Source organism: Homalodisca vitripennis, chromosome 6, assembly GCF_021130785.1.
Source record: "Homalodisca vitripennis isolate AUS2020 chromosome 6, UT_GWSS_2.1, whole genome shotgun sequence".
Lineage (NCBI taxonomy): Eukaryota > Metazoa > Arthropoda > Insecta > Hemiptera > Cicadellidae > Homalodisca > Homalodisca vitripennis.
In genome coordinates, this window is record NC_060212.1 from 97,466,973 (window position 1) to 97,491,868 (window position 24,896).

The window sequence follows — 24,896 nt, forward strand, 5'->3', positions numbered from 1 at the left end:
AAACTCCTCAATTCACATTTTACGGGAGAATGAATGAATCAAACTCTTCAATTCACATTTCGCAGGAGAATCGATGAATAAAACTCTAATTCAAATTTCACGGGAGAATCAATGCCATGTGTATGAGACTGCAGCTTGGCACAAACTAGCTACTTAAACTCGGCAGTGACAAATGTTCTAGGAGTTTGCATAATTACAGAGCTACAATGTAAAGGCAGCTTTTCTAACAATGGGATGAAATGTAACCTACCCAGATGTTGAGAACATTCCCATGACCTTAAAACCAGCAGGTAGCAAAGTGGTGGTGCAGTCAGCTTTCAGTTGCAATTTTTTAAACATACAATGATTACAGTCCTTTAACTCTTCAACAGATTAATAATTTTTTCTTACCAATAGGCTAGTGTAGGGATTGGCATCTAACATTTAACATTGTTTTAGAATCAAGCATGTATTAATCTTTTTTATTTATTTTACATTCTCATTCAATTTTACTAATGCCTAGTGATTTTTATAATTATCCCATTGAGTGCCAAACATATCAGACTTCTTCATTCTGGGTACACTCTGAGGCTTGTATACCCAGAAATTGTGAAGGGCTTTGGAGCAAATTCATAATGATGTCAAAAATATCATACTTATCATTACATAGTTTAAAAGTATGATAAACATCTATGTTTGTACAGGGTGGGTGAAAAAAGTCCATACCCACTGCTTGTTAAATGAAAAATAACTGCTGGAGTTAGATAAAGAATCAACTGTTTGGTATAAGATAATATTATTTCAACTTAAGGATCAGGCAGCCCGGTGTGGAGGGTCTGTGGATCTGGCGGAAGACAGGGTGGCGTGGAAGAGGCTCATAGACGAGGCAAAGAATCGACTGAGATTTGTTACGCCCCGGCAGTAAGTAAGTAAGTAAGGATCAGGCATCCAAAACGTCTTGTGTGCATCCCATCTTAGTCAAAGCACGATTGTATTTATTTGGCGCTATGTTCGTTCATTCATCTGGTGTGATTGCTGTAAAGGAAGCACAAACTGCTTCCATCAGCTGATCATTTATAGTGTATAGATGTTTCTACACCTCATATTTAATAATACCCCAGAGTGTAAGCCAGGGGCATTATCTGATCCTCAACCAATCCAGTAGTTTGGAAAAACTTCATTAAGGCGACCTCAAACTGTCAATGCAAAATGTGGCAGAGCACAGTCCTGTTAGAAAGTCACGGTTTCCATTAATCCTCTCGCTCTCAGTTGTGGGAACCACTCGTTCCGCATTCTCAGATTCGTTTTCCAAGTTCAGACCCATCAAAAAAATAAGGCCAAACAGATGTATACCTCCCCAAAATCATAAGTGGTGGATTGTTCTAAATTTCCTCATAAAAGTGTGGATTTTCTTTTGCCCAAAAATAAATGTTTCTACCACAGGTGCTTCGTTAAATTACACATTCATCAGAGAACAAGGCGTTACATTTGTTTGTTCCTGTACGAAAATGCTCAAGCATCAATCGGCATGCTTCGACAAGTTTTTTACAAATCACAATAACTTAATTCATTAACTAATACTGGATAGCAAATTTCATTTTTAAGTCCTTTTGAATATGATCTCTCATTGTCGACTTGGAATTTTTAACTCGGCTGAATGTTTACGTGTTCATTTCATTGGAGATCACTAAATTGACTTCTGCACAGCAGCACAACTCTCCACATGAGTGCTTGGTCTCTAGCTATGTGACAAATCAAGAATAATTCTGTTGCAAAAGTTTTATGACACCACATTAATAATTTCAATTATGTGACGGTTTCCCGAAACGCAAAATCGTTCATAAGTTCATCCATATTTTTTCCACTTCTTAGATGTTCATGAACCTAAACACAAGCCACCAGACGCTTCTCAATAGTGAACAAACTTGTATCCGCCATTGTTTGATCTGACTGGTAGACTGACCTTGGTTGTGACTGTTGACCCCCTCCACCTCTTGTACTTCTAACATTTCTCCCCTACACCAATATAACTCCCAACCATCACTTGATATCTACTAACAAAACTTGTGATACGCTGGAAAAAGTTTGTACGAGTCGTTACGGACTTTTCGCCCAGCCTCTTTTAATTCTTTACAATCTTTTGGTACATTAAAGATATATTGTATATTCTTATTTTTTTTAAATTTTTTACTACACAACTAGTATTACAATAATTTTATCACTAAAACCAAATATTTTCCTGATAGAGCACATTCTCGATACAACAGCATATATGAAGAATAATTTTGAAATTGGCGCTAAATACTTTATAATTATTTAGTATTTACATACATATATTTTATTCTTTCTCCTTCTATAAATTAGCAAACCAATAAAAAATTTAATATTTTACTATAGTCATATTGGTTGTAAATGTTTATTTACCAACGTACAAAATTCTAAAGAATGTTGAGAAATATATGCAGCAATTATCATATTTCATGATTCAATGAATTTCTTGCTTAAGCAATCTCGGTATTATACGAGGGCAACTCTGTCTCTATCTACAACTTGTTATTACACAGTATAAGTAGGTTTAGATTGTGTTACTAGTAGTACCAAAGTTAAAAGTTCATCTTTACGAGCGCTCATATAATCTGAGCTTGAATTTGGGTACTATCTTGAGGTATGTTTTTCTTTCTTTGCCCAGATTGTCCAACATGGTATAACGTCGAAAAAATACTGACAAAAAATGTATCTGGCCATAAGTGCGAGGTTCAGCGCCACTTCACACTTCTGACAAAAGAAAAACATCCCTCGAGATAGTACCTAAATTCAAGGTTAGATCTTGTGAACGCTCATGAGGTTAATTTTTTTCTATTTGTAGTACGCATTTAAGTATTTACCTACTTGCTTAATAACAAGTTGTAGATAGGGACAGAGTGGCCTCCGTATAATACCAAAGACCTTTAATCTCTCACTTTACAATAAGATCATATAAACTGAGATTTAACAAAAATATCTTTTGCTGCAAAATAAAATACGAAGAGCAGAAGAGATAGGGACATCGCATTTTTCACTAATTATAGTGGTGGCGACATAACTTGACATTATAAGGGAGAGTATTATTCTAAAAATTAATAATATAAAACAATAATACTAAAATTGTATTTGATTTTTTAGCCAAGCTTGTGTATAGATCAATCCTTAAACAACTTTACAGCAAGACATATATAATTGTTACAAGGAGCCTGATAGCAGGGATTAAGATATTTTATACTATTTTTTGAGCACAGAAAATTTGTTTCCATTCCACAAGGGGAATGGTAGGTATTTAAAGCACAATTTAGGAGCCTAAGAAATATAGTTGAAGATAACGATATTAGTTTTTTATAGTACGTACATGAAACTATATTGTACGAAAATACCATTTCTTTATTCATCGAAAAAAATATTTCTTGCATAAAATTTTCTTAAATTTGTACACAAACAAATACATTGTCACTCCTTGAAACTTTTAACTCATGGAAAATTTTTTATATGAGTCTGATTACAAAAAATGCCTACATTTCCAGTTTTAAATGCCTGCAATTCATTGTGGAGTTGAAAGTTGTCTTAAAGAGCTACAACTGTAAAATTAAAACATTGCCGGAACCAAAAATTATTTACATCACTTTAATAAGAATGCTAGTCTTTTTTAGACTAAACAATTATGGGCTTTGGGGAAAATAAAAAATTACATGCAGTTTCAAAGTTCAACCTCTTTGACTCACGAAGTTACTACTCAGCTGAATGACATTTTAAAATAAAACATGTAAAAAGAACCATTTTGAACACAAATAAAAGATACTTCACAAGAAACAGTTGCAATCCACAGGAATAAATAATTACAAGATCTAAAATATGTTTTATTCACATACAAAAGTCGTAGGTTTTACTTAAAACAATTAGCGAATACACTACAGAATTATGGTAAACAGGATCACTGATTGATAAAGTGAATAAATTTAAAAATTTGATACAACTGTTGAAGAAAAATAATACAAAAGCAATACATGACTCCGAATCAAAGCACTTAAAAAGAGGAACATTTAAGAAATAAAATCGTAGAAAGATGTCCAAAGAAAAGACAAGTTATTATGCATCAAAATATATCTCACGATTGATATTTCATATGTCATGTTTCATTATTTTTATTAATTACTGTTTGTCCCTCTAAAGTTTCACTGGTCACAATATATCCATTCTAAGAATTGACCTCAAAATATTTACATTATTCCTAAATTAAACGCCTTATAATCTAGGGAACGGTAGAACACTGTCTGCTGAGAACGAGAAGATTATCACAAAGACAGTTGACGATACTCAGAATCGATTTCAGTCCTAGTATGGTCGAGGAGGTGGACCTATAACAGCAACACGTTCAATCAGCTAAAATATTAAGCAAGTAAAAATATTCTTAGAGTTAAGGTAATTTTATACTTTGCAATAATGCAAAAATTATTTTTCATTCAATCTCTAAAAGAATCAATATCGTAAAAAAAATAATAACATACCTCCTCTCATCATGCCTGGGGGTGGACCCTGCATTGGAGGTGGGCCTCCCCTGCCCATTGGTGGCATTCCTTGCATACCCGGCTGCATTGCTGCCAACATAACAGTATAATTAAATTAAAGGGTAAAATAAATATTAATACTTAACTTATTTTAACTATCAATCCAGATGTTACTTGCTCTGTACTAGCATATAATTTTTAGCCATATTCAAGTTTATTATAGCATTGTTATACAAGTCGATAAGTGGGATTATTTTTGAGTCAAATGATACTACTTTTTTTAGATGTAAACAATTGTTGTGAGCTCCAAGAATACCTAACTTTCAAAAACATCATCTGATACTAAATAACAATAAATACTTTTGATACTAAATATTATCTGCTTGTTATTTTAAGTATACAAATACAGAAATCACGTCGTGTTACGTTCTGTGTATTTTATTCCACATCTGTTTGACAGTTTCGCATCGCATCACTGTCTGTGTGTGTATTCATGCCCTTAGAAGGTATTGGAATTGTCATTTGAATCCTGTCCTACTAATATTACAAATGTGCAAGTTTGTATGGGGTTTATCCTTTCTCACTCAAAACCTACAGATTGAATTAATATTTGGTATACACTTAGTTTAACCAAAAGAATGTACATACTCGTATATGAGCCTATTTCTGTTTCGATATTACTATAAATCTCTATTGTACTGATATTTAAATATCCCATTTCAGTGCATAGGGATAATAATAGCAAGATGGGCTGAAATATTAAAATATTTCTTTTATATACAATTCCTTAAAGTATTAAAGATGTTTATTTCCACCCATTTCGTAATTAATATTATTGTTTTGTTCAGAGCAGATAAGACAATTGGCGATTCTACAAGCTAAATACAATAGAACTCTGCTAATTATCAGCTGCGGGACACCGAGGGTAAGGTTAAAATATAAGAAAGGTTTTATTACCAAGAATAAACAAATTTTATTATTTTCATCCAATACCTTCAGTTTCTAAATATAATGCAAAATTATTAAAGGCTGCATCAAGTTTTAATTTTAACTATGTAAATGTTCATAATAACAATACCGTATTACATTGCAGTAATACACACCAACATTAAAATTAACAAAACTGAAAACAAAGTCACACTCTGCCAAAACATTACAAACAATTATCTTCTTGAAATATTTTGGCCTCAATTGGGGGAGAGCCTTCTTCAATCTACAGATATTAAACTGAAATCAAGTAAAGTCACTAAAAACACATACCAAGCATTCCAGGTGGCGGCATCATGTGGGGCATTCCCGCTGGCCCCGCTCGGACCTGGGGTGGTCCGACCATGCCCATACCTCTGCCTCCAGGAGTCATCACCTGTTGTGACGGTCCACCCACACCACGCACTGGGCCTTGTAGTCCTGTACACACCAACATCAATATGACAATTTAATAAAGTATTTCACATATAGATATCATAAGCGTTTCAGAAATTTAAAAAATGGGTTCGAGTGGTAAACAAAAGTCTTTAACAATTTGAATATGACCCACAAAATAGCTCTTCGTGCCAATTTTTGGTAATTAAAAAAATTGTAAATAAAGAATAAAAAGGATTCTTATAATGCATGATTCCCCTCAAGTTTTTTGTATTTTCACACGTTTTTGATTTTCCTAATAAATTAAGCTAAAAAAAGTAAAGATTGGGAACATATTTGAAGAAACTTGATCTTCTAGCGGCAAACAAAAGCTTTTGACAATTTGCGAGTGGCTCCTGAAATACATGGTTCTAGTTGCCTATTACTAGTAAATTATGAGTAATTGCAAATTTAGAGTAAAAATAAAGTTTTTATAATGCTGAATTCCCTTTAATTTCTTTTTTATATTTACGCAGATTTTTATTTTTTTTTTGAAAATTTGAAATCATATTTGATGGTTACCTTTTAATTATATTATAATTACGAAAGGCCTAAATGTATATAAAAAATGTTTGACATGCTCAGAAAATTTGCCAACACTTTTTATCTTGTATTTAATTATATTATGGGATGATTGAGTGATGAAAACAACAAAGCAATAGCTTTGTCAGATTTTGCTTTGTAAAGCAACCAAACTAACGCAACACACACATTCTGGCAGTGATTTGTGTTATTAACATCCGAATAGACATCACAGAGAATGAAAAATTCTATGCTTATAGAAGTCTTTCCAGATTAATTAAAGATAAAAAATCAACTTTATCACATGGAATAATCAGCAATTTAAGTATCAAAAGTTAGAATTCGCAATGAGTGTTAAAGTAACAGTTTACCTTACAGACATATTATCATTAATTTACTAGATATTGTGAACTGACTTTCGTGACCACTAAAACTGTTTGATATTGCTACCATCCAGGCTCTAAACCACGCATATACTAAACTAACTAATCAACTCAGTTGCCACACAGAACTGTGATAATTATAACCTATAACAATTTACTACAAACTATCCTTAGAATCACAATTGGAACAAAATAATTTTACTTCATGTTCTGACCATAACTTGTGCAAGTTACCGATATAACTGAAAGTGAAGGTGTTTTAAAAACCTTGAATTCTCCAAAACTCACAAATATAAATTTAATATAGAATGTAGGACAGAAGACTACAAATTTAATAACAAAATGGGATATGTTGCGGATAGCACCTGCATCAAAAGACTAGGAATATCGTAACTGTAGGGTGTGGGTTAGCCTTCACAGATAGGGTGGTTGGCTCTTATGTAGCGTAAGTTTGAGCACATGTGTGATAGGTAATTAGGTTAGGTTAGCTTTTATTATTTCAAAACTTAAAAAGTACAAAAAGTAATGTGTTTGCGATTATAACGCTTAAGAACCAAAATAGTTTCTACATAAATCTTTATAAAAAAATACACAGCCTAGAATAACGTAGATACAGGTTTTTTTTCTTACTAGAAACTTCCTCATTTTTGTAATGAGGCTAAGAAGAAATGTATATTAGACTATCAATGCAAACATTTGTTGGGTATTTTAGTATCATAAAAAAGCTATTTTCACAAATTTCTGGTCATTTCATAACTAAATCACTAGTTAAAAAAAGGACAGGCCAATTACCTTCTAAGCCTTCTTTAACAGTCCTCATGAGCCACTGGCTTGTGAGAAGAGTATTGTATCAAACAGAATAAAGGGAGAGTCAATACAGTACAAGGTCCATAGTACTGATAAAAAGTGCCATGGTCACGTGCAGGATTTGAACCTGCCTCTAATTCAGATCCAAAAGCCTGTCTTAGACCGCTCAGCCATCGGAAACTTAGTAATTCAGATTTTGACAAATGCATAATTAATAAGTGAGATTACCAGCTGGTACTCCACCGCCTCCTGCTGGGATGCCACGACCAGCTGCTCGTGCGATGCCGGGACCTGGAGCTGCTCCGGGGATAGGCACCCTAGGACCCTCTTCCGGAGTCGGGGGCCCCTCCACTGACAGCGACACCACGTTTTCTCCTCGCAACAGCACAAACCCTAGTAGTCTCCTCTCCTCTTTCTCTGGCTGCTTGGACCCCTTGGGTTTGAGCTTCCTGAATTCCTCACAATCTCCGATGATGACATTCATGTGTTTGTCAAATGCTGAAATTACAAAAATTTGTTTAAACTCAATCAAATTTTGTTTGTAAAGCTCAGTCAAAACACCTTTACTGCAGCTGTATACTGAATGAGACCAACTCGCAATGAGAATGTGTGTTTTAAGGCGTCTGCTGCAGTAAACGTGTTAATACACAATATGATACAGGGAAAATGTACATATACAGAGTGATTCAGGTAATGCAACCGGCACTTTCTAAGCTTATTGTATTATAAAAAATAATGAAAAAAGTTCATATAAACATAGGTCCAGAAATGCTTTGTTACTGAGTAACGGCCAACAAAAGATTCACCCACAATTTAATACCCGAGGTTAAATGATCATTTGCTGAGAGTTTGGGAAGAGGTATTCAGGGATTTTTGGATAATCTTGAACAGCAGTAGTACTATTAGATTTTAAATGTTAAAATGTAGTTTACTTCAAACTTAATTTAATTTATCAGTATAGTTTGTTACTGAATTGCGGAATTAACTGAACGTTTATTCCACTGCAAAATGTGTATTTCTTGCACGGTAAAGTGTTGGTAGTAAAATTTGATTTAAGAAGTAATATTTCATTGTAATTGCCTTATAGTACATATACTTTTCTTCAGTATTAAATTTTCTACAAATTTTTCTGTAAAAATGTGTTTTTATTAGCTATTTAACAAAATTGTTGTACATTAAACATTAAAAAATCGTTTTTTCAAATGCACTTTTTTGTGTTTTTACATATAGTACACCATAAACAATAAGAGAGATACAGTTATGGAACAAAATTTATTCAATTTATCATGTCAAAAACCATTAGAAAAAACTGCATTTGTATCTAAATCCCTCTTCCCAAACTCCCAGCAAATGATCATTTAACCTCAGGTACTAAATTGTGGGTGAAATCTTTTGTTGGCCGTTACTCAGTAACAAAGCATTTCCAGACCTATGTTTATATAAACTTTGTTCATTATTTTTTCATAAACTTTGTTCATTATTTTTTCATAAACTTTGTTCATTATTTTTTTCTAGTACAATAAGCTCAGAAATGACCGGTAACACTACCCTTTATAATATAGAGAAGATGAATCTCCTTAATTTGACAAGTTTACATCTCTCTTTGATTCAAAACTCGGTACAAAAGGTATGCGACAACAAATGCAGTAAAAAATTACAAGTAATTTTAATAACTTTGAGATGAAAGAAAAGCTGTACAATATAATTCAGGCATCAATCACATTATCTGAGACTGTTTCATAAAATTACTATAACTATAACTAACAGAATTCTAATTAATCTAACATACCTCAATTTGCTACAGATATTTCATGACGAACAATATTTGGAACCAACCAATTCGTGTCAGTAGCTTGGATATGAACTCAAAGGTTTTCAACACCAGAAATCTTGGCCACAAATTCTTCATTGTATGGAATAATAATCAATTTCAAATGTACCGTAAACAAGGTAAGAGTAGACCACACCACACGACGTGTAAAAGGTTTCCCTGAGGTTGCATGTAAAATTTCAAGTCTACAACTCTGATTGCATACTCAAGGTGTCCTGCGGACTGATAGACAGACGGACATCATGCAGAAAACAATTATGCACGTCTTCGGCAGACAAAAGAGAAATCCTGTCAGAGTATTAACTGATAGGGTTAAATGGTACTCAGCCAAATTTCATGGTTGGACATGCTCAATGAAGAAATCATTCTTGTCTAAGTATAAATGAAATTTCATACTAATTTGAAGTCTACAGATGACCTTTATTGCCATGTGATACGTTGAGTATGGTTTATAAGTGTTGGAGGTTAAATCCTTTTAGTGCCAAAGCATGATAAAAAATTTGTCCAAAAAAATGTCACATCTATTTCAGCGATTTTGTAACATTTTACTAAAACATCCATAAAATTAAAACAGTTTTAGATATGCTTTAATTTTTATTTTATTTTCTTTATAGATAAATTGTTTCAAAACATAAAACATGTATATACTGCTAATTTAATAAACCACAGGAATGGTTCTTACCTAAATATTTTTGAACATTTTTTTAGAAAGGAACATTTTTACTTTTTGTGTTGTTTACACTAAATTTGAACTAAACATCAAATTAATCTCATAAAATTCATATATTTTTTTCTTATAATTTAATTCATTCTGATTGTTTATATACACGAATTTTATAATATATAAAAAATGTTTGTGATAGAACTTTTTCATCAAATGCCCCTATACACGGATGTCAACATTTTTCAGTAGTTTTAACAATGCCCATATATATGTATGGATGTTGGTATTTTTTGGTAGTTTTTCAAATGTCCGTGTAAGCGGAAATTGACACTAAGAGGGTTAACATTGCTATTGAATTGCAATCAAGATGACCATAAATACAGCTAGCTTTATGATTGATAATTTATAAGATAATTGATCAAACAGAGCATTTGCATCAATGCACACTATTCCAGCATTCCTCAATTTATTGCAGTTGACAGCATTTCCATGACTGTACCATCATATTTTATTTGTGCATCATGTGAACTGAGTCTGCCATAACAGGGAACTTGAATACTGACAGAATAGACTTACACAGAGCAATAGATAGGGGATTCTTTATTTTAAAGGGCATGTCATTATTTTTGTTATTGGGATGCTATATATATAATTTATAAAAGTTAACTTTTGATCATACAGAAATAAAATATAATAAGAATAAACTCACACTAAATAAAATAGTTTATCATACACCTGTCATTATATTTAAATTGATAGTCATACATACCTTTAAATGTTCCAATAAATGTCCTGGAATCTTGTAAGGTAATTCTAACCCTGTAGTTAAGATGCTGTTGCATCTTATTGTTCTTCCCGATTGTCTGAAAATAAAATTTAAAATGCACAGTAAAATTATTCAAGAACTAAAATTACTAGTGAACATTTACTCCATATTTACTTTAAAAATGGCATGGAACAAATTTTTGTTGTCAAAGGCTCATCTGAATGGGATAAGACGAAAAAACACATCGCTAAAGAAAATGTGTATTTTAAATTCAAGTTTGTAAGCTGCAGCCAAAACAGCTTACTTCGTCCTGATGGAATCACATCTTAGATATGGCTTGACAGCATGGGGAGGAACTTTAGCACACAATATGAACCGAATCCTTGTTCTTCAGAAGAAAGCCCTAAGAACTCTTGCTAATCTTGACCCTCTACAGACTTGCAGACCAACTTTCACCAACCTACGAATCCTCAGAGTGGCGGCTCTCTACATACTTGAAACCATAAACATGTAGATGAAATAAACTCTATACACCTACCAGACTGTCTGAGAGACTTGACTGGCAATAAGCTGCACCAGGAAATAATGAAGTGGTTGATTGAAAAACCGGTCTACTCATTAAAGGAATTTTTTTGAAAACACTGAAGAGTAACATGTACTTATGACACGATTGTAATTCTTAACGGATTTCTTAAAGAAGATTGTATTGTATTGTATTACATGTTAATGCTGAAAACAAAACACAATGACCAATAAGAATATGAATTAATTTCCTAACATTTCAACAGCTCACATAAACCACTCAAACACGTAAATAAGTCAACTTAACATCTGGAATAGCCAATCAAAAATTCAACATCATTAACGTATTCTGCTCATGCCAGTGAACAAAAATATATATGGTTTTAGGGAGGTGGAAATCACAAACGTTATTTTTTAATAATTTAAATGTAAATTTGTGATTATATTTGTGTACTATGCTTCTTGTTATCTATAACTTTCAGCATTACCTGCTCCCGATACCTTATCTGAGTGTTATATGGTCAGAAAAGTTTAATTATGGACCATCTACCGTTCCATGCAATCTCTTCAGCAATGGCATCTACTCGTATTTCTCAATCGTGGCAGGTTAACTCTAATACAGTTAATTAGTTTTGAAAGTTTTTTAGCTCTCTGATTGTGGATTATGTGAGCAATTAAAATACTAAGAAATTATTCCTTTTTAATTGGTCGTGTTCTTCTGAGTGTGAGTATAAGTTGAGTAATCATGTGTTATTTTCAAATCAAGAAAAACTATTTTAATGTGATCGGAAGTTACCACGTGGCATATAAGTACATACAAAGTTATGGTTCTTCTTCTTTTACATTAGTTCTCCTTATTTATTGGACTTGTGTTTGTTTTTTACACTATTTATTGGTTTGTTAAACGGTTGCTTCAATTTGTATGCATTATTTTCAAATTTATTTTTATAGAAACAAGATTTGCGTTATTAAACTATTGCTATTGTCCTTCTGAACAACACAATATAAGGTTTTAGGGTATTAAAATGACAAAGAATAAATTTTAGAACATTCAAAGTGGAACTACTTTTCTTGCAAGATAGTAGGAAGTTATGGTTAGATGAATTTGCAATATTTGTGTTATTTCAAGTTATGTTTCCTGTAAGAGTTATAATAAATTACCGTAACAAGAAGAATATCGTACATTACAATTTTAAATACACAAATTTACAATAACATTACAAAACCAATTATGATCTAGGCTTACATATCAAAGAAACCTTATAATATTTATAATTTGCCCAGCTTGGTCAATAAGTAACCGTTTTTTTGAAATGGAGGAAAGAATTCTCCCCATATTTTACCAGGAGCCAAACCCACATATTGAAGCTACTTAAAACAAAACTCATCACTTGTGAGAAATATCTTACATATCTTCCTCATATTCATCGCCATTTCAAAGTCTCAAAATATTAGTTACTTCTTGTAGTTTATTATTTTCATTAAAATTACTATAAATAATAATCATATAAGTTAAATAAATTGTAATATCGTATTATCCTTAGGATAAAAACAATCATGAACCATTCAATACTTAATAGCAATCAAACAATGAGTGTAGGCTCCGTATCAAAGTCCACCCTTGATTTTATGAGTTCTTGGAGACGGAAAATAGTTTTTGTAATTTTCCCGGTTCTCAGAAAAATTTCCGGCTTATTACCGGTTTCCCAGTCGGGTGGCCACCCTGTTTACTGTTCTATAACTTAGGTATTTGCCATTTCCACCCATTGAAACCTTATGGATTTTATTCAGGAGGATGATAGCAATAGGTTGATAATGTGAAACCCGTATTTTGATGGGTCTGCCTTTAAATTCACAATTAGATAGTTTATTATGATGTTGTCCTGTTAGTACTAGGCTATCAATGCAATCTGACTTTTATGCATTGATAGGTATGTAATGAATGATAAGTGTCAGAAATATGAAGAGTTTCCAATTTCTTGCCCTACTGAACAAAAACATATCAAATCATACATTATGTAGTAATTTTAAATTGTAAATATCCATTATCAAAAGATTCCAAAATCTAGGTTGCCGTAAGAAAAGTTTATAGCCTATACGAATGTCCTTCTTAAATTTAATAAATGAAATAAGTATTCTCTCACCATTTTGAGGTTGAAGTTTTACACTTTTCAAAAAATATTAATCGCCTGAAATGAATGTATTTGTTTTAACACTTATCTTGGATGTCGTACCTAACCGGCAAATCACAACTCACTGAGAAATAGGCGCCATTACCACATTGAGCATTGCGTTACTCAAACGTTCTAGGAAACCAAATGCCAGAACCAAAGACATAAGAAAACAAGCCAGCGTAGAGATATGAGATTCGCAATTTATTGCTGCACCAAGCAAAGGGAAAAATGTAAAATTTGAATGCACTATTATATATGTAGATTTCAGCCGTAAATATACCGGAAGTTTTCAAAGTATTAGCCCCCTATTAACTTTTTTATGAATTGGGATAAAGTTATTTGGATTGGGGCATGCTTATTTGACCAACTGAGGACTTTTTTGGTTTATGAGAATGTTTGGCCTCCTCCCAAAATAGGTTAGTTTGGAGGTAAGTTAAATTTGAAAATTATAATTCCTAGCAAGTGGTACCCCGTTTCAAGTGTATTATAAAAAAGAAGAAGAATAGCACAAACTAGAGGTCTAAAAAATGTTATTCTATTAAATTTCGTGACTAATTAAAGTTTTAATTGTTTTATAACCTCCCATTTAAGTTACATTTAAAGTTATTGGGGAAGGGTACGATAAGCGGACCCGGTTTATTATATCGAAGAATGTAATCATCAATATTTAATATCCGCTTATCGTTCCCCAACACTTGTAATCTTGAACAGGCCAACAAGGTATCTAAACGAAATAAATCTTAAACGCATTTAAGCCCATAAACTAAGTAATTTGATCAACCGAGGTTTATTTATAACATAGGAGTAAAAGTTTAGTTATCAGATTTAACTGTTTATCCTCGTTAACTGATCGTGTGTGGAATTGTTCATGTATTCTTTTGTTTAATTTAAAACTCAGAATATATTTTAATTAATAAATTTTATTTTCATTGTAATTTATATTATTCAAGGAATGGATTATAGATTTTAATATAATCAAGGTTATAAGGAAATGAATGTTGTTATTGTAATGTTATATGTTCTTAAATGAATTGCATGTATCAAAGAATAAATATGGGTAAAAAATATAAATCATATTCAAAAAAATAGAATTTGAATAAGAAGACAGAAATTCCAATCAAAAGATTGACCCATAAAACCAAGTTTATTAACCCATTGGTTAATAAACTTAACAATTCGGTCTGGAATAATTAATTATGGAAATCATTTTTGTGGTCGTTGCCGCTCTCCAGTGGGCAACAGCTGTTCAGGTTAACAAGCGGCTCATTCTCAGTATCATGTCTTGTCTTGTTAGTGTCAGTCTCATCAATCATGACATGTTATTGTTGGATGGATAGTGTTGATAGCTGATTTGTTTTAAGGTTATGCTGGTTACAGTGTTTAGACAGTTTTCTCGTCTCATGAGGTATTAGTTGTTTACTGAGATAGTATTTTATTTTAGGTATCTATGAGTTAAAGGCCCACCCGGCAAATCACAAATTTGACGTTAGTTAATATATTCTGCTTATCCTCCTAAACAAAAATATATATGGTTTTAGAGGATGCAAATGACAACTAACATGGTTTTAGGCGATATATTCATATAAATAGTTAAGTTTTTAATGTTCTGTTTGTGTACTGTGTGTCTCGATATCTGTGTACTTCAATGTTGTCTGCGGCCGGGACTGATAGCTTATCTGTTATCTGAGCGCTTCGGGACTGTGGTCCAGTGCTTCACAAAAACGTGTTCTGTACCAATTTTTATATACAGCCATTGAAGGTATCCCGTCTTGTTTGTAAATTAATTTGTTGTTGAGCGAGAAACAGATGAGATTATATTAGATTTGTTTCTGTAAAAAACACCATGGTATTTAGATTGAGTAGAGTATGATAAGCGGACCTGGTTTTTACATCACTTATTACAATCATCTATACCTTATATATTGAATAAGACCGGTGATAGGAAAAATGACATTTAGTTAAGAAAACATAACAAAACAAACATGTTTAAATGGAGAAAGATACAGTAAATAATCTTTTAATGTTATTATGTATAGTATTCTAAAGTTCTATCTTTTTTTTATGTAAAAGATGTTACTTATGGAACAAATTGTGATCAGAATATAAAAATATGTGTACAATTGGTGCAGATAATTTAGTTATTGTTAAAGTTAGTTACTAATGGTTGATTATATCGATGGGTATAATAATTAAATATTGTTTGATAATTTAAATATAAAAAACCGGATCCACTTATTGTACTCTACCCTTTAGATTGGCTGCAGTATAGTAAGCCACCGCCACCACCACAATCGGATCAAGGTATTTTCTGGTTTGCTATGTTCTAATTCAAAACCTTATCTTCTGTAGGTAACTATATCATTATCCTGATCATTTTAACAGGTAGACTCTGGTAATGCTTGCCTTTAAAATGATCGATTATAATACTTGATGACTATAGGTTGTGCTGTTATTTGATATCTAAAGAATTGATTGTCATTAATTGAAATTAAGTTTTAAATAATTAACAGGTGTTTCTTTTATTTGCTTTTGTTGCTCAGATCTGTAGGAAACTGTTTGAGCAATTACTGTTAGAAAGACTATAGGGAAATAGAATGGCTTAGTGCTCTGTTTGAGAATCGGGTCTGCTTTAAATCTGGACATAAAATGGTGTTGACCGTGAATAAATAAATAGAGCAGGTTGTAGAATGAAATGCATAGGGAGACGAACACAGCCAAGAAATATCAGCAGTGATTCCTTTGGACTTGAAGAACACCTTCAATTTTCATGAAGATTGTTCTCTAGAGTCTTAAAAATAAAGGAGTGTCACAATACCCAAGGCGTATGATACAGGTATACTTCAGAGATAGAACTTATAAACTCTCCGATGGCCTAAAGATAGCTGTTACCAGTGGGATGCCACAGGGATCACTTTGAGGTTCAACATTGGAATGTACTGTACCTAAGATTGAGTTCTTACTTTGGGCCTCCTAGAAGGCTCCACCCTCATTGTTTTTGCCAATGGTTAAAACAGAGATGTGGAGTTGATTGAGCGAGTCAATGAGTCAATTGCCTAAACTGGACAGGAACTATATGAGCTGGGACTCTTTCTGGCTCCACAAAAGATGGAGATTATCATAATGGCTGGATGGATGAGGATCCTGTCTATCACGTTTATGGTCGATGGCACGATGACCACACTCAAGGTAGGATCAAGTACTTAAGTATCCCGGACAAATGGAGAACCTTCATCACTCACATTGAGCATACAGTGAAGAAGGCATCTGTGATGACGGTAGCAATCAGCAGGATCAAAAGAAACGTGCATGGCCCCAAGGAGTCAAAGAGACAACTGATTTTCTTTGCAATACATTCTGTGCGCTTCAACAAGGCTAGGTGCACTCAAAGTGCAGCAGGCTGCACCACAGGATTCTGTCTGCTTACAGGGTGGTCCCTTTGGAGGCGGTTATAGTTTTAGCGAAGATTCACCTCTTAGCGCAGGAAAAAATGGACAGTTTCCAGGGGAAGAAGACAGTACAGAACTCCATAAAAGGCTTCTTGGGCCTGGCAGCAGGAGTGGTAGGCAGAATGAAGAGGAGCCTAGACCAGATGGCCTATTCTGGATATCCTGTTGTGACTAAAAAGAAGACATGTGAAGTCAACAGCACCTGCCATGCTGTACTGCTCAAGAGAAGAGGACTCTACTTAATACATAGTTTACTTGTGCGAAGTGAGAAAAAGAGAGAGCTAGCTGAGACACCCAAGTCACCATTACTTGTTAGTTGACACCCAAGAATTTGATTCTCTGCACGTCAGAGTACAAAGGTGGCTGGGACACAGTGAGCCGATCAGCTAACTCCATCATCTATCTACAACAAGATGGAGGATGGAGTGCACAGTGATAAGAAGAAAATTATGAAGAGTTCCAATGTAGCAAATACCATGCTTGGTTGGCTCCATAGCGGTCTCGGCTTGGGGTTTAGCGGATTAGTGATCTTTATAATATAGCCAACCCGCATACCCTGAAATGAAGATTTGGAGAGATCCTTCATGGTATCTGAATAAAAGATTTCCAACTTCTCAGCTAAATATACAAACATATATCCTAATAAGAGAAGAAATGCTCCATTCCAAATCACTAATTTTTAAACAAATAGCAGCAATCCATGGACAACAATCATAGAAGATGTGTATAAAAATTAGCCTACTGTTTAGCTCCAAACTTCCTAGTGAAAGCTATCGTTTTTGAAAATTTCGTCTCTTTTAACGCCCAGACTTGGACGCCACTTATAAAGATTAATAAGTAGAATCCTTGCTAAGATTATTGTTAAAATCTATGTGGATGTTTGTGCCAACTTCAGAACAAATTTCAGTTGGATTTTCATCATCAACTGGTTCGAGAGGCTCTCATAAACACTTGGCCAATGAGTACCCACTTACATACTGACAACAATACGTGTGAAGTGCAAGGATCACAAAATAGTTTTGTATAAATACATATGCAATGTAATAACAACAAAAGTATTTTTCCCTGTGTAGTGTAAGTTCATTCTTATTATCTTGTGTAACTTAAAAGTATTTGGATGGTCAGGTAGAAAAATAATGAGGTTTCCAATACATCGGACTGCAATTTTTGATGTAAGTCCAGTGCTGTCTAATCATGGTGTTATAAAGGGTAATTATATAATCTGTTTTGAAATTCCGCAGGAAATGAGGATGAGTTCGTTCGTGCCATTTATACCTCACCAACCCCTGGTGCTGAGGGAGGATCTGTTATACAAATCCGTATCTTACAAGTGGAAGCTTGGGATGAAAGCTGGTGTAACCTCCTCAGATATAATTAATGATATACTGCATGAGGATGTTGGCAGTAAATTACCGGTTCAGCTGACAAGTCAGCAACTCTCCAGTCTGAAATTATCCCTTGACAAGCTTCTTGCCAAGAAATTTGCAGTCAAAAAGCGACTCACGGAATTGGTAAGTTACAATAGACAATATTCTTATTCCAATTTCATAAAGAAATACAATAGTCTGTCAGTTAGAGGAAAATTAACTGTTAGTTTGAGGGTTAATTTGGTGATTGAATGAATTTATTAACATTTTGTTTGTATATAATAAACAAATTAATTAATTTTTGAAACAGGTTATGAAGACCACTGTTGATCACAAGTCTGGCATGGCAGTGAGCGCAATGATCTTCGCTCCCCTCAAAATTTTGATCCCTTCCGACTTAGTGGGTGGAAGTAAAAACAAAATAAAACTGTTACATGTCATCCAAAGGACTCTGAAGTTTGGCAGGATGGATATCATCCCTTTGAAGTTTCTGATGGAAGGGTTGACTGTCAAGGGGTGGTTGAAGACCGTAAGAGAGACAAAGATAAGGGAGCATGTGCTCGCTAAAGTTGTAAAGTGGATTTGGATAGTAACAAAAAGACTGGTTGCTTCACTATTCTATGTGACAGAGGGTCAGGGCTGCCACCACAAGCTGCTGTATTTTCCCAAGAAGAGCTGGCAGAGTCGGACCGATTCTGCCTTCAACTACCTGGTTACTAGTGGGACACTACAGCCCTTGGACAAAGTGGAGGCGGAGAGGCTGGCAGCACTGAGGAAGCCGGCATCGCTGCGCTGGCTACCCAAGAAGATCGGGCTTCGTCCAGTTGTCTCTGTAAAGTAAGATGAACTGTGAACACGACATATGCTATCTCGCTATTATCAGATAAAGCAAACTGTTCCTCAGATATTAAAGATAACATATATTTTCATAACATGAAATTTTATATTATAAATGTATCAATAATTTAATTTTATCAAAAGTTATTGTTGACGGTGTATTGTTAAAATATCACAAAAGGAATGGATGTATTTGTCGTCATTAAATTGTTACTGTAATAAACAATATCCGTTTAGATATTGTTGTAAATGTACAATATGCCATCGAGTATAAGAATGTAATTAATATTATGCAAAAATAACAATTCATGTTATGTTTACTGGTTTTACATGCCAGTTGTAATGAGATTGATTTTATTTTCTTTATTTGTGTTTAAAGGTTAAGTGGAGGAGAGGACTTTTTAGTCCTAACTTCGCCTCTATAAATAAAGGCATTTTTCATTTCATTTCAATTCATAAGAAAAGAATTTACAGGTTAAACCGAAATCAGAAATTTATTGTCACGTAACATTGCATAATTGTAGTAGATAAGATCTACAATGAACAGGTGACTCGTCAATATAATTTAAAATCTACTTATCCTAAAAGAAATTTATAAACATAATTAATAATTGATTGATAAATAATCGTTATTAATCACACAAAACAGTGATCCAGTATGTATACATATATAAGCACACATGAAACATTAAATTATAATGGTACAGGTACAGATTATAATTTTATTCATATTAAAATTAAATAAAACTAGATGTAGCTATTCTTACTAAAATAAAATAATTTACTTAGTATTTAATAATTTACGTAGTCGCATACATTAAAATTATATTTGGGAGTAAAAGGAGGGGCTCAGATGTGTAGATTTTACAGTTTTGTTAATTTTTGACAATATAACAAGAAAAATTGTTAATACAGTTCTTTGCTTTTACCTTTAAACCCTCAACATTCAAGTTATTTTTTTGGTGTGTTTATTCAGGGTGATTTTTTCTTTAAATGTTTTGGGAAGAAGTCTAGACCAACTAGATCTTTATCAAGGATGGAAGTTTCTGTCAGCAACTACTGATTCCCAGTTATGAATTGACAATATCACAAAAAATCATTGTAAATAATAACTACATCATCGTTTATCAAGACCAAAATTTTGTCGTAGTTTTGTATTTGGTAGTGTAAAGCCAATCAATTTTGAACACATGTTCTCTTTCACTGCTAGAATTCCATGTTTTTCAATCAGTAATATTCTTGCTCACACCTTAAACTTATTTGGAGGCAACTTATGTTGTTGCCAGCTGGAGTGTAGTTTAGTCAAAGGTTATAAACACCAGAATCAATGAAAATATTCCAAATGCACTACAGGCAATGAGAATAAATTAATATGTTTGTCAATTTAAATATTTTTGTATGCTAGAGACAAATTAATGAAGTGTCCCTACAGGAATACAAAAATTAGATAATGAAGAGGGAGAGGAATAGAATAGAATAGAATATTTATTCAACAAAGAGACATTTCATTACAAATGTATGAGACAAGTCAATAGGCAACATTGGGCTTTATAACAAAAAGTCTTGAGTAAAATGATTTTTTAAGAAAAATTAATTAATCTTGGTCTTAAACTTAAAGTAACTTAAAAGCCTTACAGTTAGAGGAATTTTAATAACTTGAGGGTATTATCAAATGATTTTTAACACTTTTCTTCAACCTATGAGATGATACATCAACAAGACAACTAAACCTAGTACCATAAGAATGCATTTAATTTCTTAATTAATTGAACTTTCTCAGGATACTTTTTTAAAATATAGCAAACATTCAATAATGTAGAGGGAAAACAAAGTATTAATTCCGAGGTTTTTTAATAATTCTCTACAATGGTCAAGTTTAGTAGCTTCTGCTATGACTCTTGCAGCTTTTTTATACTAGAAATATTTCCTCTGATAGTGAAGCACCATCCCAGACAATTAGATGGTGCTTAATAGACTTAATAACTAATATGGGTCTGAAACAGCCCAAAGCAAGCCTGTCGTAGATTGCTCCTATCTAATTCAGCACTAAGGCGCTTCATAGCGAAAATACTCTGACAGAGTTTCTTTTTGAGACCAATAGTTTGTTAATTCCAACAAAGAGTTGGGTCAAAGTTTAAGCCCAGAAATTTTGGAAAATTGTTATTAGATTTTTCTTTTGTGCCAAATATAAAAGGACTTGTTTTTTCTTAATTTAAGACCAATTGGTTTGCAGCCAACCAATTTTGAGATAAATTTTGATTTAATTTTGAATTTTCCAATGCTTGGCTGCAACTTATATGCTTGTTGATGATAGTGGTGTCATCAGTGTACAAGACAACCTCTGATGGCACATTCTTACCTAGGTCATCAATCATTACCAGGAAAAGCAATGATCAATGCTTTTTTTTTCAATGAGGCGCTTGCTCCTTGGATGCAAAGAATGTGGTTGATGTCAAAAACAGCTCTGAGTAAGGCGGTTCAGACATGATCAGACCCTGATTTAGTACCTTCAGGTTTGAACATGTTCTGACTGGCGTGTTCAGCCCTGAATAAGCCTGATATACTCTGGCTGGGAATTGCATCAGTTGGAGCTTGCTTTTGATCAGTCATGTTTATTCATTATCAGGCTCATTACAATGTTTGAAAGGTATATATGGGGAAGCCTTAAAGACAGTGATGGAAGTTCTTATTGATTAACAAGGAATGAGGAGGTGACTATTTAGCTAATCTATTTGGTGGTGCAAGTAATTAAATTATTGTTTAGCCTATTGTCCTGTCAACTTACTCCAATAACATTTTTAATCTCAATTTTCCATTTTTCACTGGTATTTTTCTCATTTATCAATCATCTGAGATTGAATATTTCTTATTAATATATTCCTGGTTGCCAACATCCTAAACATAAATATTCGTAATGCTGCGAATATAGAGATGGGCAAGTCATAGGGCTAGTGGCAAGTCCCACTACGTACTCAGGGGAATGTAGCAGCTACAGTAATGGGGCAGATGGAAAGGCTATCTAGTAGAGTCGCCTTCCTCCAGAGTGGTGTCTGACCTTCTCTCACTAAGTAGATCAATGTCTTCTCGGGTTATAGGTCTGATCACGGGACATGGAAGGATCTTCACAGAGTTGGCATCCTTTAAGGGGATTCGCTCTGTAAAATGGTGATGAGCAGGAGGAAACTGCCGAGCACCTGCTTTTTGTTGTCCTGCAATAGCAAGGGAGCGATACGCCATCTTTTGTGGGTTGGACAAGGGTGGTGAATTTCCTCAGGAGGACCTGATAGGTTGTTTTCGGTGGTTTATGGACCTGCTGAAATCATAGACTAGTAGGCCTCATGTGTGCTTCTGGGGTGCGCAAAAAGCCCTTGAGGCTTAAGTGCATGGCAGTAGGCCACCCCATAGAAGAAGAAGAGTGCCGATGGCCTAGCGGTCTAAAACGTTGGACTTTGAGTCTGAGTTAGAGATAGCGCAGGTTCGAACCCTGTTGTGACCGTTGCACTTTTTATCAGTACCATCGACGTTGTAATGTATCGACTCTCCTACTTATTCTGTTTGATAAGGATCCTTGCACAGGCCAGTGAGAACATTAGTGGGTGTTGATCAATTTGATCTAAACTTCATATAGTAGACAATATTTTTTCCATGATTGGACATACATATCATTGAACTCATTCTTGTCTCTTTAGAAATGAATTTCCATTCAAAATATAAAGTCTAGTTCTCGAGATATCTTGTGGATAGTTAGACTACACAACCACTCAACCAATACACATATTGTGTCTTACGGAATGGTCAAACTGCAACATTTAATTAATAGTGCATTTGGGATATGAGGGAGTTTCCATATGTTTATTAGTTCTATTTAAATTGTTTTTACTAATTTAGTTTGGAAAAATTTAAACAAATACCCATTATAAAACTATCGAGCTTCTAAACTTTGATTTTAGAAATGACAAAACAGACAATGATGTGATCCATGCCAAAGCATATTTGAGAGGACTTCTTATAAAGACAGGCTACTCGGATTTGAATGAAAAAACTTTACATCAGATTTGGAAGAGTGTAGTGCTGAAAAACTGTGAAGATGGATATAAGAAATTGTACATGGTAGCTGTCGACATACATGATGCCTATGGCTCTATGAGACAGGTTAGTAAGAGTTGTATAGATACTTTTATCTACTATTTTGTTATTTACCTGGACAGGTTCCCTAACTGTGTAGCAGTATGTCTAACACTTGTTTTGTATTGGCTGTAAGAATTGCCATTTTTCCTTTACATATTTAAAGAGCTAAATTTGATTCTTGAATTTCTGGGATTTTAGGTAAAAACCAAAGACTAAAACAGGTATTTAGGTAAAAAATGTAGCTATGCATTTTTGCTTACTATCATGTATTAGACATTGTTTTTCTCCTTTATGTTATTTATAACAAAAAATATGTTATCTCACTGTGTCCAAAACTTCTGTGTGTAACATACGCGTATATACTAGGTTAGGAGCTACACTTGGCATGATACTAAAATTGTCAATTATATGTGTAATCCCTCAGATTATTACTGAAACAATTTTTGGCAAGTGTAGGAACAAAAAGCAGCAGTTAAATGAAATTTAAAAAATGTTTTTATTAGTATTAAAGTATGCAACTAAAACCCTCTTTAAAAACATTTTTTGTCATACACGTGTTTTGGCATCAATCCATCTTCAATGTATATTAACCTCTAAAGCAAATACTAAACAATTAAATATACTCATATGGAACGTTTAAACAGTTACTAACTTTTTAATGACACTGTTATAATTTTGATTAATACTTAATTTTTTTTATTTTTAAAAAAATTGATTTTGCCTTATTTTTCATATTGCTATTTAGAATATGTTGATGATCTTTATTATAGTTAGGATAAATTACATAATTCTTCTTTTGTGTTTAATTTTTCTCTTTTCAATATCTAAAATTTTCATGTTCTTTTCAATATTTGAGTAGTTGTGACCAGCTGCTAATAAATCTTTAGCAAAATTTGATTCTGCTGTAGATATATTATTCATTTTCAAAGATTGTGTATGTTCTTTAAACCTTTTATTAAAATGTCTGCCAGTTTTTCCAATATAATAGCTCTCACAGTCATTACAGTTAATTTTGTATACTCCAAATTTGTTTGTACAATTCTTGTTTGTGATCACTTTGGTTTCCTTTCTTTTCAGTAAGTTTAAAGGTATTTTTCTGATTGTTTAAAAATCCTTAAAGTTTGGTTGGAAAAAGACATGACTGTAGTGTGATTATTCCCAAGGATTACGAAGGAATTGTTTGTGTGCAGGATAAACTGTTGGAGATTGTAAAGGAAACATCTGAGTTATATATGGGGGAAGATTATATGAACCGAACTGTTCACATGGATAAGGTACATTGGCTGAGACCTCCTATATGCAGAGAACTTCACAGTAGTTCATATGACACCAGTCCTCACAAAGTAAGCACTCAATTTATATTACAACATATTATTCAGTACAGCATAGGATAGTAGTATGCCAAACCAAGGGTCACGTAAGTTTCATTGAAGTTGCATGCGAAATTTTAAGTCTATAGCTCATTTTGTTTTCTCTAGACAGAAATTAATCAAACAAAAATACATTTTTACAGCCCCAAGCAGACAGAAGCGAT

General features: G+C 33.4%; 2 protein-coding genes across 4 annotated transcripts in view; one reads left to right on the forward strand and one right to left on the reverse strand.

Moving 5' to 3' along the window:
* Nucleotides 1–3,853: 3,853 nt before the first annotated feature.
* On the reverse strand, nucleotides 3,854–13,723 carry LOC124364605 (small nuclear ribonucleoprotein-associated protein B). Its single transcript, XM_046820202.1, has 6 exons — nucleotides 13,555–13,723; nucleotides 10,892–10,985; nucleotides 7,856–8,125; nucleotides 5,775–5,921; nucleotides 4,515–4,604; nucleotides 3,854–4,364 (listed from the first exon to the last, which is right to left on the reverse strand). The coding sequence occupies exons 1-6, from the start codon at nucleotides 13,555–13,557 to the stop codon at nucleotides 4,342–4,344; spliced, it is 627 nt and encodes a 208-aa protein (XP_046676158.1). The 5' UTR covers nucleotides 13,558–13,723; the 3' UTR covers nucleotides 3,854–4,341.
* Nucleotides 13,724–13,810: 87 nt separating this feature from the next.
* The window catches only part of LOC124364603 (telomerase reverse transcriptase-like), a 35,097-nt gene continuing 24,011 nt past the window's right edge, over nucleotides 13,811–24,896 (forward strand). Inside the window, exons 1-5 of one of the 3 annotated variants that reach the window (XM_046820200.1) lie at nucleotides 13,811–14,012; nucleotides 18,272–18,541; nucleotides 18,708–19,234; nucleotides 23,185–23,386; nucleotides 24,553–24,705. In XM_046820200.1, the coding sequence (XP_046676156.1) occupies nucleotides 18,275–18,541; nucleotides 18,708–19,234; nucleotides 23,185–23,386; nucleotides 24,553–24,705 (1,149 nt within the window). In that variant the 5' untranslated portion in view covers nucleotides 13,811–14,012; nucleotides 18,272–18,274. Of the gene's footprint in view, nucleotides 14,013–14,845; nucleotides 14,990–18,271; nucleotides 18,542–18,707; nucleotides 19,235–23,184; nucleotides 23,387–24,552; nucleotides 24,706–24,896 lie in introns of those variants that run through there. The other 2 variants (XM_046820201.1, XM_046820199.1) reach the window with 2 other exon arrangements.

Coding starts and splice junctions, on each gene's coding strand:
- LOC124364605 (XM_046820202.1), bottom strand. Junction 8,126..10,891: donor ATTTATTGGAACATTTAAAG/GTATGTATGACT, acceptor TTGTAATTTCAG/CATTTGACAAACACATGAAT. Junction 5,922..7,855: donor AGGCGGTGGAGTACCAGCTG/GTAATCTCACTT, acceptor TGGTGTGTACAG/GACTACAAGGCCCAGTGCGT.